Raw genomic sequence first — 21,165 nt, forward strand, 5'->3', positions numbered from 1 at the left:
TACCAAAAAATACAATACAGCATTACTCGCATTTATGATTACCCATATGATTACCTTTACCAAAGGTCTTTATTTATTTATGCTTTTTTGATACAATATATAGTGTCCTTTCCTTTCACTTCTGAAGAACTCCCTTTAGTACTGCTTAAAGGGTAAGTCTAGTGGTGACGAACTCCTTATGTGTTTCTTTATCTCTGACAGTTTTCATCTTTTGTCATTTTTGAAAGACAGACAAGATATAAAATTCTTGGTTTGCAAATGTTTTCTTCCATCTCTTTAAACATTTGACCTACTACCTTCTTGCCTTCATGATTTCTGATGAGAAACTGGCACTTAATCATATTGGGACCTTCTCATTCTGAACACTTTGCTTTTCTCTTGCAGTTTTTGGAATTCTCTCCTTGTCCCTGCCATTTGATGGTTGACTAGTATGTGTCTGGTTACTAAAAATGTCTTCGAGTTTATCATTTTGGGGGTTCACTGGGATTCTTGAATGTGTTTGTTAAATTTGGGAAGTTTTTTTGTCATTATTTCTATGGCATTCCTTATGCCCTTTTAGCTCTTTTCTTTCTGGGACTCACATAGTGCTACTATTTGTGTCCCAGGGGTCTCTTTGGCTCTGTTCACTTTTTCTCATGCTTTTTTTTCCCCCTGCTCCTCAGAGTGAATTATTTCAATTGTCTTGTCTTTGAGTTCACTGATTCTTCTGCCAAATCTAATTTGCTGTGAAACCCTCCTGGATTTTTCATTTCAGTTATTGTGGTCTTCAACTCCAGTATTTCTGTTTGGTTCCTTTTTAAACTTTCTATCTCTTTGTTTCGATTCTCTTATTTTCCATTCATTGTATCCTGATATCTTTTAGTTTTTTCTCTGTGTTTTCCTTTATTTCTTGAGCATATTAAGGGTCATTTTTTAAAGTGGTTTTTTTTTTTTTTTTTTCCTTAGTATGTCCGAAGTCTAGTCTTCTCCCTTGATGGTTTCTGGATTTTATCTTGCTTATTTGTTTGGGCCATAATTTCCTATTTCTCTATTTGGTTTTTGTTGTTGTTGTTGTTGTTGTTTTTTGGTAATCCTCTGTTGGACACCATTCATTTTTATATTTTAAAGTGTTAACTCCAGGATTTAGTCTCTGAATTTTGTATTTCTTAAGTTTGTATCCAGCTAGTGATATGACAGATATTTCCTTAAGTGCCTAAAACAAAACAATACAAAAAATGTATTCCATAGTCGCTGCAGCTTTGCTCTGCATGGACTTGTGCTGTTCTTCAGAGTTTAGTCCTCCTATGAAGGTGATCAGTCAGAGGCAAATGTATAGTACGGGTCCTCTGTGCCTTTTCTGAACCTCATCAATTTTGGACTTGTGTTTGTTCCTGGCCTATAATCATAGGGAGTAGAGAGGCATTTCCCCATTTATAGGACTTTAAATGCCTTTCTACTCCCTATGAAATAGACTTTCTGCTCCTCCAGGGCACTCTATTGCATGACTTAAAGCAGGTAAACCTTTGCCCCAGGCCACTTTGACTTTATTGTTTCTTATACTGCCTTAGCTGTCCACAAGCTGCTTCTGCCTCCAGGGCAAGTCCTGGGTGGGTGAGCCAGTCTTTCAGACTGCCATTGAATAGATTGGCACTGACAGATAGACCAGCACGTGCGTAAGGGTTACTCTACTCCAGGAGCTCCTAATTATTTTTGTTCCACAGACACCTTATCCAGTCAGGTGAAAACCATGGACCCCTTACTAAGTCCACACTATACTGTATATTATTTAATAAATATATCACACCTGCACCAACACATCTGCACAAGAATATTGTTCTTTTGAATTTTCGATTCAAGTTCACGGACCCACTAATGTCTTTCCATGGAATGCTTGGTAGTCTGTGGACCCCTGGTTAAGAACCCCTGCTCCACAGGACCAGGCTGGCTACACACCGACTTGGAAGGGGTTGAGGAGCCGGCCAGCAAGGGCACCAGGAGCTTCTACTGTTTTATAAGGCTGCATTTTCTTAATTCAGCACTTGCAAAATTACCACAACCCTTTTACTGTTTTCTTGAGTTCTGAGAACTATGACTCTCCCTGTTTTTGCTGGTTGTTCAAAGATTCTATGGAGGAATAGCAACCCAGAGTGGAATCCTATGTTTTTGTTTTTTAAATTTGCTTCTTTTCCTTCCTCGCTAGTAGGAAGAAGAGACAATTTGTCAATTTGTAATGAGGAATGATAGTTTCGACAGTAGTGGCTAGTAAATGCAATGTATTTTTTTTTAATTGAAATCTCTTGAGAAGTGAAAAGTGGCTCTGCTTCATATTAATATTATTAATAGGCAATAGCAGAGTTCTACACTTAATATTTTCTTGTTTACACTGAAAAATACTGGGTTGCATTGGATTCTTATTCTTCTAGATTTTAGTGATCACATTTGTTTAATCACTTTTGCAAGGGATGGAATCTGGAAACAAGAGAAACTACAGATGGGCTTTTTGGGATTAGTGTGTAGTACTATTGGTAATGACAAATAATCACAAGGGAACAAATGTAGAGAACAAATTTTATTAACTCTTTTAAAATAAAATGCTTTTTATGAAATTTATTTATGAAAATAGCCTTAATTTTTATAAGTCTGTGTTCTATTTTAAATCATGTCTGAAGAAATGATTAAATCAAATACGAAGTATAGGACAAGTTGACAGTCTTAATAGTCTTACAGATAAGACAGAAAAGTTTATATTATCTTGAATAGTGGATAGTGAATTGAATTATCTTCTTTAAAAACTGTGCTGTCTTCATCTCTTGTTACATTCCTCTAAAGAAATTTAAACAACATATTTCTTTTGTATATTGGTTTAGAGAATCATTGCTTTGAAATATTTTCAAGGTCATCAGTTGGCCTATTTAAAATTGACCCTTTATCTACCAATAATATAGGGGTATTTGATCTGACTAGGATTGAGACAGTACATCTTAGCCTACAAAGTATGAGGTCTCACTAAAGAAAAGTAATATTTTGCTTAGATTAGAGACCAGACATTGCAAATTTAAACCCTTAATCCAAGGTAGTCTTAATGAATTTACCCCTAAAAAGTATTCCATGAGACAATAATAAAAAAGCTCCTTGAGTTGTAGCCATCTATCACTTTCCTGCAAATCACTGAATTTAATACAACATATAGGCAGCAGACTTGGCCCAGTGGTTAGGGTGTCCGTCTACCACACGGGAGGTCCGTGGTTCAAATCCTGGGCCTCCTTGACCCATGTGGAGCTGACCCATGAGCACTGCTGATGCGCGCAAGGAGTGCTGTGCCACGCAGGGGTGTCCCCGTGTAGGGGAGCCCCACGCGCAAGGAGTGCGCCCCGTTAAGGAGAGCCGCCCAGCACGAAAGAAAGTGCAGCCTGCCCAGGAATGGTGCTGCACTCGCACTCACGGAGAACTGACAAAACAAGATGACGCAGCAAAAAGAAAAACAGATTCCCGTGCCACTGACAACAACAGCAGCGGACAAAGTAGGCACAGCAAATAGACACAGAGAACAGACAACTGGGGTGGGGGAGAGAAATAAATAAATAAATCTTAAAAAAAAATACAACATATACACACCATAACTGATTGATGTATCTGAAGTTTATACAATGAATTGTGTAATTTAATTTTGTTCAGTTATGGATGAATTTATTTTAAAAAAAATCTATTTTCTTAAATGATGAAAACTCTATACTTAATGTTAAAGAGAAAACACAGAGAATACCATATGATGCACAAGTAATAATACGAAAAGTAACCATAACTAAAATAGTTTCTCTGCAACATTTTCTTCTTTTTCTCCTTCTCTATTTCTCTTCCTTCTCAAATTTTTCTTCTTCCTTAGGTAAATAAAAATAATCTGAATTTAGCCTAAATGGTTTTAGAAATAGAAAGGAGGGATTGCCTATAAAGAGGAATATGAGTTAATTTATAAATACAAGGTTGTTTCAAGTTAAAATCAACACAAGAGAAACTGTAATTGAGCCCCCTTAGCCAACTCCCAGGATTAACTCAGGTTCTCAATTTCCTCTATGGAGCATGCTAATTAGTTTCCAGGATAGCCTAACTCCTTAAGAAATAGGTACTTTTTATTTATTCCCTGCATGTCTCACCAACTTTATATATTTATCAAGAGTTGCTTACATTTGTTACCCATCACATTAATGCCATTTGTTCTTGTTATCATATTTCATTATTCGGTTGAATTTGCATAATCTAATGTTAAAAAATCGAGATTTCCTCCCTATAAAGCCCAAGGGAAATGCTTTTGAAGTAAATAAAAGCAAGTTGTTAAATATTTAAAATTTGAAAAATTATAAAATTCTAGAAGGCTTTTTCGTTCAGAGTGCTTTACAAATAGCTTTGACTTTTTGCCCTCCATTATAAGAAAACATACTAGGAATCAAAGGGACTACACTGAGATTTATGCAAAAAAATTAATAGTTTCCTAATCAGCTGCTTTATATTCAAAGAAAAGGACTTGGTTCCACAACACATATATTTAAGTCAAAGGAACTATCAAGTATGGATGTACCTTGTTTTATGATTCTTTGTGTTAATTATTTTATTTGCCTTACCATTCAGTAAATTATAACTTCTAAATTGTAAAGAAAACAGGGCTTCTACTGATTTGGTGTAATCTTTTTGAAGAAATCACTGAAGAAAATCCATCCTTTGCTGGCCTGAGGCTTACTGAATTCAGTATGTGTTTCCATGTAGAATAGCTCAGGGAGACAAACTACTCCCTTTAGAAGAAATGCCTACTATTCACATCTTCATGTTTTGGAAATTCTCAAGTTCTTAGTTTATAAAATGAAGAAAATAATTTACCATAAAATAGATGAAAAACAGGTTTCAACTTGAAGGCCAGCTGTGATCAATTTCTAATGGCTTCTTGACGGTTTATAACAGCTTCTTGACTATTTCCATTGAGGTGATTCCATGGACTTTTCCACCTTAGAATGGAATGCTCTGATCTTACAGTGATATCAGCCATAGGCAAAAGATGAGGTAAAATGATAAAACCATAACAGCATTGTTCTTCTTAGCTATAGTCACGTTTTCCTTAGTATTCAGCAGTTCTTTAAAATTAGTGGTTTTCTTTTTTTTTTTTAAGATTTATTTTTATTTATTTCTCTCCCCTTCCCCCCACCCCGCCCCAGTTGTCTGTTCTCTGTGTCCATTTGCTGAGTATTCTTCTTTGTCCACTTCTGTTGTCAGTGGCAGGGAAATCTGTGTCTCTCTTTGTTGTGTCATCTCGCTGCGTCAGTTTTCCATGTGTGCAGCACCATTTCTGGGCAGGCTGCACTTTCTTTTGCACTGGGCAGCTCTCCTTACGGGGCGCACTCCTTGTGCATGGGGCTCCCCTACATGAGGGACACCCCTGCATGGCATGGCACTCCCTGCGCACATCAGCACTGCACATGGGCCAGCTCCACATGGGTCAAGGAGGCCCGGGGTTTGAATCGCAGACTTCCCATGTGGTAGACGGACGCCTTATCCATTGGGCCAAGTCTGCTTCCCAAATTAGTGGTTTTCTGTCTTTTATTTTTTGGAGGAATCGGAAATTGAACCCAGGACCTCATTCATGGGAAGCAGGTGCTCAACCAGTGAGCTATATCCACTCCTCAGGATTGGCTTTTTAATATAAAGATGAGAAAGAAAGACTGTGAATTATATATAAGTCACCCCTTTGTTTCCCAGAAGAAATACGTTTGTGCCCTGACACCAACAATGAAGACAACTGCACCTCTGCTTAAAACTGGACAGGATTTCTCTACTGTCCACTTATCCAGAAACTGAATAAATATGGTTAGCCTTAATTAAAAGAAAAGTAGTCCCTAAATCTTATTGGCACAATTATGAGTACAACAATATTATTGACACAATTTTGAGTACAACCTTATTCATATAACACCACACAATGAAGAATATGTGGGCAAGAGGACTGTTTCAGTGATCACTGTGTGACTGACTTAGTGAATCTGGCTGTTAAAATGATTCTCTCCTGCCTTCTTCACAGGTTTTTATGTGGTTTTTAGTTCATTTTTAGAGGCAAACCTTCTTAGATGCAAAATACCATAATTTCTAAGATAAAAGTTTTATGAGGATTATTGCATTAAGAAATTGAATAAGAAACAATATTTGATGTCATCTTTAACAAATATGGACAATTGAAAATTTATTTCTTGGAAGAAAAAAATCAATGAACATATCAGATGTCAAATAACCTCATTGAGTACTATCTTTTAAATACTACCAAAACTCTAAATGGGCACATATACCTATAAAACTTATAGCGTACTAAATAAATGTTAGTTATTAGGAAGTTGATAGTGGGGATGTGTAGAGCCACACACCAGGGATCATTCTACTTCAGTTTAATGCCTAGAATGTAAAAGATATCAGAGTCAAAGGAAATAAAATTGTATTCATAGAACACTTACTTATTGACTGCTTACAATGTACTAAGAACTAAACTTCCCTTGGCTAGTTTACAAATATGCAAGAGAAACTGTTGATAAAAAGAATATGTTAAAGGCAATTTTAGGTTTATGCCCAGTATAGCTTCCAAATCCTAAATTTACTTTACCCAACATAAAAATGTTAGTTTTATTGTACATGTAAGAAAACTTGGAATTAGTAAGTGCTTATGTTGTGTTGAAATGTTAATTAATTTATGTTCTTGACTTAGCAAATTTACTGTAGTAAAGTCCCATCTTTAGAGTATGTGCTATGTGGTTTCAGCTCCTGAAATGGGGGAAATCACATTGTAATAACAGTTTTAAAACTGAGAGATTTTCTTTTCTATTTTTAATCCTTCTCTCAATGACATCATTTATTGTCTACTGGAAATCAATTTAGGAAATCATGTTAGTTCACTAAGCACTAAAGATAAGTTGATACCATGAAGCATTCCAAGATTATCACAAGGAATTGCTTTCGTATACCATAAAAGAAAAAGAAATAAGCAGAATCTGGCCTGTTGAAGGAGTTTACAGTTTTACAGCTCCTCCCACTGGACACGTAAGTCCCTCAGTTACAGTTAACTTTGGATTATTACTCACAGATTGAAAGCAAAACAGTCACCTCACACTTCTCAGGGATTGTGGTGCCACTCGTATGTGTGTCTCTAAATCAATGATGAGGGTATCGGAACCGATACTGGACATGGAAATGGCAAATTACAGTGAAGTTTTGGATCCAACTTATACAACTTTGGAGTTTGAAACTATGCAGATTCTGTATAATTCAAATGGTGAGTTCTCATTTGCTTCTAGATGTAAAGGAAAGTTAAGTAAAGGGAGAAGTAGCACTGAGCTCCCCGAAGGGATGGCTCAGTGTTTCCTGCTGGAGGATTCGAGTCTTACTTTCTAAGGCCACAAATCTGAGCGTTTGCACCTCATCACAAAGTTTAAATAATGATGCTGTGACTGTTTTATGTTTGAAATAGTTCTGTATCATAAAGTAACCAAAGAATTCTGTCATGGCCAGTTAGAGAGGTTAACAAAAAATAAATAATTTCAGCAGTTATTTTACCTGCTGTAAATCATAGTAATAAGTAATATTGGCATTTTGGCTGTGAAAGTATCTTTTCTATGTGATATTTAAAATGGCATGTGGAACAAAGTTTCCATAGAGCACCACGGAGTTTTACAGATTGCCTCCTCCTTTTTCATATTACAGTTCTCAATTGTTGCTGATGAGGAACTGCATTTAAAATTACTATCAAGTCTTTGCATTGAAAGCAAATATGAAGGGAAATAAAGGTTTATATTATAACCTCCCTTGACAGGCTAATGTTTAGCCGCACAAAGCTCTTGGTATTTATGTACTGTAACATTTTAACTTTAAATAAGACATGAATTGTTTAGTATTCATGTCTTTATGTAACATAGTTTGTTGTTGACTTTAAATTTAGAATTTTCTGCTTAAGTCAAATATCCTGTCTGAAATAAGTTCTCATTGTTAGAGCCTCTAATATTTAGTAATCATGTATACTTGGGAAAAATGTGCATATCTCTGTGTTTGTGTTTACTTCAGGACTGAGAATGTATGTTGTGCTCAGGATATTTTAAAATTATTGCTAATATGTACCATTTGTATGGCTAGTATTCTTGTTATATTTATGATTACAGAAAACTTTTATCAGTGGAAAATTTTTTTTAAATCATTAGAAAATGAATTCTGAAATTTTAGTGCAGTTAAAATGAACCTGTAGGGCAACTTTTTGGAAGTTTCTATTTTGGTTTCTTAGTTTAGACTTGTTTAGAAATATTTAATAGAATATTGCAATAAACAATGATTTAAAAAAAGAAGACTAGAAATTATTAAATGTTTGGGACAGATTTACTGTAAACAAATTAATAAAACAACTGACATTTTGGCTATTTTCGAAGTGTTGTCTAATGAACAATACACTTGTTTGTAATATTAATAATAAGTATGGCATTAATCTTGAAACAAGAGCTGAATTTTTGTTTTTCATGTTTCAGTATAATCTCCAGACTACTATCAATCCTTAACACTTTTCATCTCTGTTTCTAATGCTCAATTGTGTTGTTATCAAAAGAAAAATTGTTAACATTCATATTCTATAATGCTATTATGCATATAAATATGTATACAAATTTCTATATATTTATTTACATATGTATAAATTTGATAGTACCATTAACCTTAAGCACATCTCTTAAAAGTTTTTCCAACTTTTTTGAAATTATGTATGACAATAACTGTCTTTTAGCAAGTAGGATAGATGTTTTCACAGACGAAAGATGAACATGATCTTTAATTTTATCCTTTGTTATAATAAATGACATTACAGAATTTTATATTTAAGTTAAACTTTTTATTTTATTATATTACCATATATTCATCATCTTATTAGACAAACATTTTAAGAACATAGTTAACAATATTAACTCATTTAAGAAATATGTATTTATTACAAATATATATGTGGATAAATAAACAGTAGGGGAGCAAGAGTGGAAGTAAGGAAATCAATCAGATAGAAGGCTAATGCAATAATCTAGGTTAGGGTCTATTAGGATAAAGTTGATGGTGGTAAAAGAGTGGGAAGTTGTGGATTATATACATCTACTGTAGACTTACTAACAGATTGAATATAGGATGAAGAAAAGAATTCAAGAAAGATACCAGGTTACTGGCCATAGGTACTGAATGGAAGCACTGATTGACATGGGAACAATTTCCCCCAAAAAACTTATAGAGAAAAATCAAAGAGTTCTCTTTTTGATATGTTAGTTTGCAGTTCTCTTAGATTTCAGGTGAAGTTGTTAAATAGGCATTGGATATTTCAGATGGAGGCCCAAAGGAGAAGTCAGGGATGGCGTAAAGTTGGGGGGGCTGGTTCATGATACACATGATATTTAAAGTTGTAGGACTAGATGAGTTTCCCTAGTGAAATATCTTATTGGAGGACTGCACCCCATGGCCCCTCAAAGTTTAGTGGTCAGAAAAATGAGTGAGGAGGTTAGGAGACTGGCAGGAGCAGCCAGTGGAGCATCCGAGCAGCAAGGACTGGGAGTGTTTAGAACCCTTGACTAATTAGTAGGGCAATTTAATCAAGAAATACGCAGTACTAATTCTAACTCTACTCCTACTTTTCCTTAACAGATAGTTCAGCGCCAGAGACAACAAGTATGAATACTGCAGACAGTGGTGTCAACTGCCTATGTGCTATATGTGGTGACAGAGCGACAGGGAAGCACTACGGGGCATCGAGCTGTGATGGGTGCAAGGGCTTCTTCAGACGCAGCATACGCAAGAGCCACGTTTATTCCTGCAGGTGCTCTACATGCTCCTTTTAGGAGAGTTAGCTTCCAGGGGTTTTTCAAAAAGGCATGCAAAAAGTAAAGGAATAAAATTCAGAGGTTTCACATTTCTTTAACACTAAAATAAAAGCTGCAGGCTGCAGCATACATTCACTCAAGTAGTTCTTTTATAGGAAATATTTTAAACTTATACAGAGTAAATTAAAAATTCAAACACCACACCACTAGCATAGAGCAATATAGTTGAAGCCTCTTGTGGGCACTTTTCTATCACTTTTTCTTTTTCCTGTCTCCCCGGTAACTACTGTCCAAGATTTGGGTTTATGTTATTCTTGTGTTTATTTGTCGTCTTACCATACATGCATACACTGCTAAACATCTTTAAATCTTCTTTTAAATGGTATCGTAATGTCTACACTTTTCAGCAAGTTGATTTCGTTTTTGCATCGTTACATCCTGACTCTTAAAATTACAGAAGTACACATGACTTTGGTGGCTTGTTGATGTTAAGGAATCAAAGTTGATTTTCGGTCCAAACTTTAAAATATATTTCTTACCACACATTTTTTTTACTATTTAATTTGTTTTGCCTAAAACTTAGTATGTGAATGTCATACCTTTAGTAGACTATTTTTTTTAAGTAATAAGTGGTCAATATCATAGCATGATTTAGGTTTAGATATTGCACCTTGATTTTTCAGTGTGATAGTTCTTGAATGCAGATTATATCCAGGTTGAAAATGAACTATTAGAAAAATACCTGAACAGAAAAAAAAATCCTTTATTTGCACTGTCAGTTTATTGGATTATTAATTATACTGTTTTAAGAATAAGTTGGACATTTGGGAAGAATTTACCTCTTTTACAACACGGTGCCATTTGATTTCCAAGGGTTTGGAAAAGTTAATATATACTCCACAAAAATATAATTAGTGTTCTCTATTAATTTCTCCATGAGAAGTTGAGGAAGTAAAAATATATATAGATATATATATAAATTAGCCACTTGAAAGTCCTCTTAGTAAACAAAAAGAACATTTACATAGGTCTATCTTTTATATATACCAAAACTTTAGAGGTAATACTAGATCAATTTCCTTCACCAAAAGCATTTTCTCCATAATTACATTAAATATTATATGCTCCTGAAAAATTAACAACTAAAATAAGTTCATTATGATATATAAACACTACGTTTTAAAGTCATGTCTTCTTTTAAAATCAAATGCATTCTTATTAGAATAAAAATTAAAAGATAAAACTTAGGACCATACAACACAGTGAACTCTATTGTAAACAATGGGTTATAGTTATAGTGCAATAATAAAAAGGTTCTTTCATGAATTATAATAAATGCATTACACTAATGCAAGGTATTAATAATAGAGTGGTATAATGGAAAAAATATATCCTAATGTAAATTATGCACTATGGTTAATAGTACAATTAAAATGTTCTTTCATCAGTTGTGATAAAGGTACAACACTTAGGCAGTATTAGTAATAGTGGAGAGGACTATGTGGGAACACTATTTTTTACATGATTTTTCTGTAAGCCTACAACTTCTTTAATTAAGAATAAATAAATAAAAAGTAAAATAACTGCATATGAAACAATTAAATCTAACAACGACTTTTAAGAACCAGAGAATGATAGCATAAAGGGCTTTCAGGATTCCCATCCATTCTATCTGGGAAGAATGGGAAAAGAACATTCCCATAGCAACTTTTGGAATTTGAAGAAATACTCCAACAATGTGTACAGGTATACCTTGTCATCATGGGTAATCCTGCCAATCTCACCTTCCACCTATATTTTGGTACTACGCAACCTCCATGATTTCCCATTTAGGGATTTAAAATTATTGAATTTGATGAATAGTTTAGTGACGTAAAGATTTTTTCTAAGCTCAGATCTCAAATTTATTTATTTCCTTAGCTTTACAAATTCCATTTTTACTTTAACTGCTCCATCATGCTGGCATTAGGCTTTCCTTCCCAAAGCACTTTAAACTGATGTTTTAATTCAAACATTATGCTTTTTATCATGGCTCTTTGTAAACTTGTATGTGTATTCCATTAGATTGTAGGGTTGTTGAATGGGAGATACAGGTAATAGTTATCTGTTTAATTCTTACCCAGGATTGTGTACACAGTAGGTGCTTAATATATTTTTATTCAATTTTTAATTGATTTCATGTTAATTGGATATGTTTTTTGTTGTTGTCGTTGTTAGTGGTAACTTGGGTAGCTCTCCTGGGTCATGCATTCCCAAATGAACAATTTTTTTGTTTTCACCATGAAAACACAACTTTCTTATAGCTTACTTGATTTATAGTAAGCTTTACTTCTCATTCAATTTTAAGTGGCCATCCATACTTAGAAAAAAAACTTTTTATAAGTCACAGAATATATTCCTTCACTTTCATGATTAATAATTAATTACAAATAAATAGGGGCTATATCAATACATATGGGTAATTTTATGAAAAAATTTGAAGAAATAGTGCTTATTAGATGATTTAAATGTTACCTCAATCTCTTTAAAATACATTCATATAATAGTTTTTTAAGTCAAATCCCCTTTCCCCCCTATTTTACAGTTGTAAATTAAATTGGGGATGTTGATTTAGTGATAGTAACAAGTAGAACTGGAAATGCAGCTCTGATCTAATTCCAGAGAATATAACCCTTTTTTAAGTGTACAGTTCAGTTTTTTAGGGTATTCATACAGTTGTGGAACCACCACTACCATCAATTGAGAAAATATTTCATCACCCCATAAGGGTTCCTATAAGGAAACCCCATACCCTTTAGCTGTCAGTCATTTTTCATTTCCCCAAACTACCACCCACCAACAAGAGGCAGCTACTATTATACTTTGTGCTTTATGTATTTGCCTATTCTGGACACTTCATGTAAATGAGATCACATATGTTTGGTCTTTTGTATCTGGCTTCTTTCATTTAGCATAATGGTTTCAAGATTCATCCATGTTGTAGAATGTATCAGTACATAATTTCTTTTTCTTTATTGCCAAATAATATTCCATTTTTTGGAATATTTTAGTTTTATCCATTCGTCAGTTGATATACATTTGGACTGCTTCCACTTCTTGGTTATTGTGAGTAATGTCGTTCATTTTAATTTTATTGTAAAAACTGCATAAGAGATGGGACTTGTAGTTTCATATACATGCTGATCATGAGATCCTAGAGAGAGATCCTGGCCCTTTGTTATTATACATTCTTTCTATGAGACAAATTTTACTATATTTATCTAAAGTCTATTTGTTTTTTTTGCAACTTTGGATTAAAGAAACATTTTCTTGCAAACTAATACATCTTTGTTTGATATTGTAGGTTTAGTCGGCAATGTGTTGTTGACAAGGACAAAAGGAATCAATGCAGATACTGTCGATTAAGAAAGTGTTTTAGAGCAGGAATGAAAAAAGAAGGTAATTATGACAAAAATAATGATAATTTATTGATGAAAAGTAATACACACATACATTCTTATTTAAACACAGTAACTTTTTCATGTGGATCATATGATTTTCCTCATTATACTAATGAGGACAATACAGTTCTTTTAGCTTAAGAATTTAACCCAAAGTCACATAGTTACTGAGTGGAAGCACCAGTATAGATCTGGTGACTGTCTGATCCTAGAGGCCATTCTCTCCACCACTATGTTATCCCTGGCAACATAATTATTCTCTAAATAATATTCCAATATCCTGTTCAAAAAAATGAATGGAAAAATCTATTAATAGGTTCTAAATTTGAAATTTATTTTTAAACTCGCATTTCTTCATTCTCTATAAAATTTGCTTATCTTTATTCATTTCTTAAACATGAACTGAATAGCTTCTTTTTATGCATGCATTCATTTATCCATCCACTCATTCATCAAATATCTATTTGTTGAATAGCACTATTGCTTTCCAAACACAGTTCTAGGTGCTGAAGTTTCAGCAGTGAACAAAGTAGACAAAATAATACCCCTCTCAGAGATCTTTTTTATTCTTTTGAGACAAAGAAACACTAAACTGGATACTCTATTTAAGCGTGCACTAATTTCACTTAGGCATGTCAATGATCTGATATTATCCAACATTCTAAATAAGGTTAATTTAGAAACAAATGCATTGAACATATTCTGAATATTTGGCAGGGAATAGGAGCTACAAAATTTTATGCCTATCAGTTTTACCACACACTTATGCCTACCACATACGAAGAGATAGTTTCACAAACTATTTCTAAAACTATAAAAATCTAATTAAATCAAATCATTATAGTACAGAAGTATAACATGTATTTTGGACATAGCCTTTTCCCCCTTTGTCATTCAATATTTTAAAGGGACAAAAAGTCCAGCTTTTTGTTCAACAAGTTCAGGTTGCTAGTTCTAAAGAAGATAAAAAATTAATTTCATAAAGCTATAAAAACAAAAAATTATAAATTAAAAGCATTTTCTTATTTCAAAATGATTTATTTTTAATGTCATAAAAGCTGCATTTGAGAGAACTTCCTAACAAACTTTGTCAAACATTTCGTCCATTTCTACTTGAATTCCAGCTGGGGCTCTAAAAAAGTACAGGCAAATCTCAATCCTGTGTTCCTTTTTGAGTTTTAAAATTTGTGTTATAAAATATTTCCAAAAAGTATGATGTTTCATCTCCAAATTTTCAGGAAATAGTGTTTTCATTTTTCCTAAATAGATTACAAAGTAACCTCTGGGTTTCAAATAATATCCTTCTCTTATTTACAGCATAATATAGTATCAGGATTAATGAAATGGAATCTTATGTGAACATGGTTTTATGTCAGAAACAATAGTGAGAAGATAACAAATACTCACAATATATTTTAACATTTTCCTTATGATAAATATTCACAATATATTTTAACATTTTCCTTAAGATATGATATAAATGAAATTAATAAAAACTGACATCTTGTTTTTTTCCACCTATGCATTTCCACATCAATCAGTATAGGCTGAAAACTCAATAACAACTTTTGTAAATAAATGTGTTAGCTGCTGGTAAGTATGATTTTAATATAAAATATTAATGATTTGCTCCAATTTAAAGACTACTCAGTCTTCTTTATTGGCAAAAATTCCAGTATTTTCTTTTGAAACTTAATGGGGTCAATAGTTAACAGTAAGGTTTTGGTTTCTGTTACTAAATTTTGGCATAGAAAATTGGTAGATTTCTTTAGTGAAAGAATAATTGCAGAAAAACGTTCTGGTACTCCAGTGCCTAATCTTTCCAGCAGAGCAGGGCAGAACATGTACCTCAATAATTTAGGGGCTTTAGTTCTTTTTTTTTTTTTTTCTCTTAAGGAAATGGAAGATACTTTTACCTTCTCAATTCTGAAATCCAAGTTCAGCATTTGAATTAGTTGATTCTTTAAATGACAAATATACAAACTAATACAGCCCATTTTTCCTAATATTTAAAAATATAGTTTTCAATAAGAGATTTTAGAATATATATTATTATACACTCTTTCCTTTCTTAAATAAGGAAATAAACCTAGTTCTCTCTTATAATCATTTCTGTAATACTTAAAATTTCTTCATCTTCCCCAAATGTTGGTATTCAAACTTCAGTCTTCTCAGGAGATAGCCCTACTTGCTTCAACTTTTGCTTTATTAATGTTTTTAAACTGTCCACAAGACATTGTTTCATAGGAGATCATAAGGTTGGCATCTTAAAATCAACTTAAATGAAATCAATTGGCTTTCTTTCCATTTTTGCTCAATCTTCATAAGGAAAAAGAAAATGGAAGTTTAAAACTTCTTTGACTCAAACTACTGACAGAGAATATGTTCTTATCTTTGACCTGGTCAAAATCACAGGCAATACTCTTCCTCTAGTTATCTTATGGTTTTATTAACTTTGAGAATAGAAAACCATCCTATTAAAAAGACAGCGTGGCTGAACAAACTATACCTACAGTTTCTAGCATGGACATCATCATGAAGTCCTAAACAGCAGTATTTTATGAACTCTAGTGACAAGCCTTGCTCTTCCTACATTTTCAAGTGGTACAGAATGAAAAATATCTTTGATCAGACTTTCCCTCACCAGGGTCTTTCAGAGGGATAACTTCTTATACCTCTCACTAATAGTTTTCACTTCAGACCATATATCCTGAACAGAAATGTTTAAAAAATACTGTGTTGATTTCCTCCAGCTGTGCAGAATGAACGTGACAGAATAAGCACCAGAAGAAGCACATTTGATGGTAGCAATATCCCCTCCATTAACACGCTGGCACAAGCTGAAGTTCTCTCTCGACAGGTACCTGTACACCAGCATCCACCCCTGTTTAATAGAGTCAGATGCTTATTTGGATGTCACGCTAAAACATTCTAAATTCTTCCAAATGTGCTCATCAGTAAAATCAATTATATCTACAGAAATTCAAGAGCTTTACTTGAAAATTATTAGTAGAGTTGCTGACTTTAATTGTGATGTTTCCTCGACAAGACCCTATTTTTTTTAAATGGAAAAATGAAATACATTTAGTTCTAATATTGTGAACAAATGTTTGTGTACAAAGCCAATTAAAAAATACTTACTGCATAGCATAATGCTCTAGGGACAGTGTCTTATTTATTTGATTGAACCTGTAAGAGTCAGAACAAATTTTGAGAGTTTGATGGGGATCTGTACTTCCTTCGTTGAAAATTATTTCTGGATTCATGAAATCACTTTGGCATCCCATTTTAGGAGCAGATATTTATGGAAAGAGCCAGAATTCAGAAAATATGGGAGAAAGCAAGCTTATTTTGAATTTTTCAATGAAATTATCAGTTCTAAACTTTTTAAAAAGCTATTGGTTATATATCTAAAAGGAAATCACTGAAGAATCAGATAAAGACATCCTGAAGTAAAAGCCTTTATTTTAGTTTTGCCCTTATTAGAAATGCTACTGATATTTTTTCTGTTATAAAGCAAGTTATGAAATAGCTTAGTTAATCAGCTCTTAACATGAGTCAGTGTGACTACTTTCGTTTTTGATAGATAACACAGGGATAATATGATGAGGTTAACATCGCCATTATCATCATTACTTGATGGTCCTATAAAACATTTATAGAATGACTTATAGGGGAGCAATTGGGACATACATACATACATAAACACACACACATGTTCAATAGTCAAATTATAAGACCTTTTAGACAGTACTTTTCTCAGCAGTAAGACATTTTAATACCACTTACACTTTTATACAATTCAAAATTATATCCAGTTTTAAGCATTTATTATTATATGTTAAGGTCAACACTGCTCAGTTAAAGGCCAGTTTTTAAATTTTATTTGGATGAGGTTCCATTTAATATTGCGACATAAATAGTTCTGACTTCTTGTCTAATATTTTTCTTACTGTTTGGCAAACTTTATCCATTGGAAGCATATTCTTCATAAACTTCAATAAATTAAAGCTGGGCTTCCCTAATGGAAATATCATTTTTTCAAATAGAAAGACAGAGCATGTTTGATTTGGGTATTTTAGATCTCTTTGTGTAGCCACTTTGAATTAATGAAACACCTTAAAAGTTATAGTAACTTATCTTACAGATTTGGTCAGTTAAATAAGATACTTTTCCTAGAACACTGTGTTAATGCATTAAGTATTTTCAATTTAACTTATGAAGTGATAGGTATTTTATTTCTCAAAGATGTTTAGTGTTTTCAAGGTACTCTGACAATGATAGTCCTTACTTCAATGCTACTTATTTAGTGCAATAATAGAAAAAAGAGGTACAATGGGCATGCATTATTTTAAATGATCAATTAATATAATGTTCTTCTTATTGTTAGATCACTGTCTCAAGCCCTGGGGCAAGCACTGACATAAATGTTAAGAAAATTGCTAGTATTGCTGATGTCTGTGAATCTATGAAACAGCAACTCTTAATCTTGGTGGAATGGGCTAAATACATCCCTGCCTTCTGTGAGTTACCATTGGATGATCAGGTATAATTTAAAGAATTAAATAACTTCGCTAACTTTTTCTGTTCTATTAATTATATATGTTATAGATTTAGTGTATCTGACAGAAGTTAAATTACCCTTAGAGGAAAGGATTGGGTTTCCCTGTCCATTCACCTTCTGGTTAAGTCAAGAGGCATGAAAAACCCTGTTTTAGGAGTCTAGAAAATTGTTCTGCCCTCTTGGAGGTGAAAATAGGGACAAGGACAGACAGCAAGTCTTTGTGAGACAAAATATTGGAAGACAATATGTTTGGGAGACAAATGTTGCACTATTGTTTCTTTGTGCTTACTGAAGATACTATGTAAAATTCCCCAGAGACATCAGGTCACTCCTAGACAGAAACTACATAGGATGTGTTAGTCTTATGTGGGTACTTTATGCAATTAACATGTAACATTTTTCTTTCATGTTGTCAGTTTTAGTCTAGTGTTTACAGTATAAAATTTATACATCAGTCAACAGAGTCTATGGAAAATGCTCTGAAATCTACGGAGAAATAGAATTCAGATTTAATGATTTTTCCTATTACATATATTTTCATACTTTGGCATATGAGCATGAAGGCATTCTAATTAATAGTAGGAACGTTAATGCCCTAATTAGTTTATGAAGATTAGATTTTTAGTTTCAGATTCATTTAACACAGATTCTTATGAAGAAGTGTTTAATTTTTTATAGATGAAAATAACTGGAAAATCTCTAATTCTCCTATTGAACAACTCTGATATATGTTGTGCCCAATGTATATGCTTATGCCTTCTAACCAGTGCTCTTCATCATTCATACACAAAAACAAAGAAACAGTCAAAGGGAAGTGCATGATTGTTTAAAAATCAAAAAAAAGGGAAAATATGTACATGACCAGAAAAATAAATGAACATAGGAAGTTAGCATTAGTGTTTTTAAGAGTGCATTTCATCTGATGACAAAGGGAAATAAAATACTGTGAAATCTGAAATCATTCTTAAAATATTCTGTAACTACTTTCCTGGTATGAGTCATGGTTATTGACATATCATAAAGATAGCTTGGCTCAGGAGGTTAGGCCAGAATGAATAATGCTAAATTGCTAAAACCTACTAGTCTCACCCCAAGCAATATAAGTAGAGTTATATTATTTTATTTATCAGCTTTATATTTTTATTATCACCCTTCCTTAGAAGTTGCTGACTTATGTTTAAAGAAAAGAATTAAGAAATTAGGAAATTGAAATCTTTAACCAGTCAAAAAGAGTTTTCATATACTAACTGACACTTTAATATTAACTATATAAAATTTATAGCCACAAATTAGTGAATGTCCACTATATTTAAAGCATTGGGGAAGTAGCTTTCAGTTGCATTATAATTATGGTATTTAATCTGAGTTCTCAGGAGCTCTGTGGCAAGTGTGTTACTATATCTATTTTATAGTTTAAGAGATTGAACCCCACATCAGTTAAATTCATTCAGTAAATTCATCAAACAAATATTTAGTACGTGCCTATTGTTCAGTTTTAGGGAGTGTGGCTATTCTTTAGTAAAAATCCAGATTGCATCACTATAAAGTTTGCGTTCTGTGTGGGAGAGACAATAAAAAATATAAAAAAACATGAGTAAGTTACCTCTAGGCGGGGATAGGTTCTATACCATGGTATAAAAAATGGAGTAGGATGAGTTGTTAGAGAATGACCAGAAGTGGGGTGGTCAGAGATACTTTAAATTGGGTATCAGAGAAGACTTTTCACTGAGACTTGAATGGCAAGGATGAAAACAAACCAAGATCTTAGGAGAAAGCATTCCAGGTACAGCAACAGCATGTTCAAAGACTGTGTGGACTGAACTGTGTGTCCAGAGAAAAATAAACAAGGGAGTGTGGCAAGATGGGGGTGGGGTGGGGTGCGTGCAAGCATTCAGCTCCCTCCCCTCCCTCAAGGCCATGGGAAATAATTTGGTTTTAGTCTAAGGGCAGTAAGAAACCAGGGATGAGTTTTAGTTTTCAGCAAAGGTGTGATAGTAACTGATTACTGTTTCACAAATAACACCCTGGAAGATTTGTTTAGAAGGATTTGGGGTGGAAGAAGAAAGAAAGTAGGGAAACCTTACAGCTATTAGGATTGTATGATGGTATCCTGGTGAGGAAAGATGAGCCCACCTAGGACTTGCCTGGTAGCAGTGGAGATGGAAAGAAGGGGATCGATCTGATACATGTGGAGAAACAGCCACCAGATCTGCGTAGAATTAGATGAGAGGGGTGGAGAAAAGGCAAGACTTCCTTTTGCTGTGAACAAGCACTTTGGATGGTGGTTCCATTTACTAAGATGATAGAGATACATTACATTGGAATGTACTGAATTTCAAATGCTTTCAATAGTTCTTAGTGGTAATATCCAATAGGAAATTGATTATATGAATGAAGCTCTTTTGAGAGTTTGGTGCAAAGGGTTAGAGGTCCAGTCTAAAAAGTGGCAGATTCCTGATCTTGGGAGAAAGTGAGCTCATTCTCTTTCTGTTACATCACAAGTCCTCTTTTTGCACTTGTTTTTTCAGCTTATGATGTGCAGGAAATTGTGACCTATATACATCTTCTCATTTAACCTCATGACTACACTCTAAGATTTTTATCACTTCCTTCATTTTATAGATGAACAATGAATCTTGAACATCCTAGTTGACTTATCTGAGGTTAAACAGCTAGGAAATGGCCAAGCTGATCTGTTTGATGCTGGTCTGTTTGGCTTCAAAACACTTGACTGTCCTGCTTTTTGCTGCCATTGCATTGATATAGTAGATAGTTTTGAAATTAGAAAAGTAAAACTCTATGGATAGAAGGTTTTATGATGGCAACTATTTATGAGTATTGACTTGGTTAAAACAAAAAATTGACCAGCTTTACTGAACATTGTAAGTTAATCAGACTTATACTGTACCATCTTTTAATCATTACATTTCATAATTAATTGTAAACCTTGGAATTTTCATTAAGGTGGCATTGTTAAGAGCTCATGCAGGGGAACACTTATTGCTTGGAGCTACAAAGAGATCCATGGTATATAAAGATATTTTGCTTTTGGGTAAGTTTATTTTTTAATTTAAGAAAAAGTATGCATATTTCATTCTTACGATTATACACAGGATATTTTCTGTATGTATCAAGCATTTACAGACACTGTCCAATGGTGCTCTCACTTCACAGATTAGATGTAATTGATTGTGTTCTCACGAGGGCCATATTTTTCCTTGCCTTGATTGCAGGGAAGTTCAGAGTACATTGAGCTGATCAGGGTGTGTTAAGATTAAAAAATAAAAGAAGATACATTGCTTAATAAACAGTATTGAAGCATGTT

At 33.5% G+C, this 21,165-nt stretch overlaps 1 protein-coding gene across 3 annotated transcripts in view; it reads left to right on the forward strand.

Annotated features, from left to right (window-relative positions):
• Window positions 1–21,165, forward strand: part of HNF4G (hepatocyte nuclear factor 4 gamma) — a 118,720-nt gene that overhangs the window by 87,807 nt on the left and 9,748 nt on the right. For 2 of the 3 annotated variants that reach the window (XM_058275662.2, XM_058275663.1), the window contains exons 2-6: window positions 9,661–9,832; window positions 13,180–13,274; window positions 16,030–16,136; window positions 17,667–17,822; window positions 20,805–20,892. In XM_058275662.2, coding sequence (XP_058131645.1) covers window positions 9,661–9,832; window positions 13,180–13,274; window positions 16,030–16,136; window positions 17,667–17,822; window positions 20,805–20,892 — 618 coding nt within the window. Of the gene's footprint in view, window positions 1–7,071; window positions 7,277–9,660; window positions 9,833–13,179; window positions 13,275–16,029; window positions 16,137–17,666; window positions 17,823–20,804; window positions 20,893–21,165 lie in introns of those variants that run through there. The other variant, XM_004456582.3, reaches the window with a different exon arrangement.

This window comes from Dasypus novemcinctus, chromosome 14 (genome assembly GCF_030445035.2).
Source record: "Dasypus novemcinctus isolate mDasNov1 chromosome 14, mDasNov1.1.hap2, whole genome shotgun sequence".
In the NCBI taxonomy this organism is placed as follows: domain Eukaryota; kingdom Metazoa; phylum Chordata; class Mammalia; order Cingulata; family Dasypodidae; genus Dasypus; species Dasypus novemcinctus.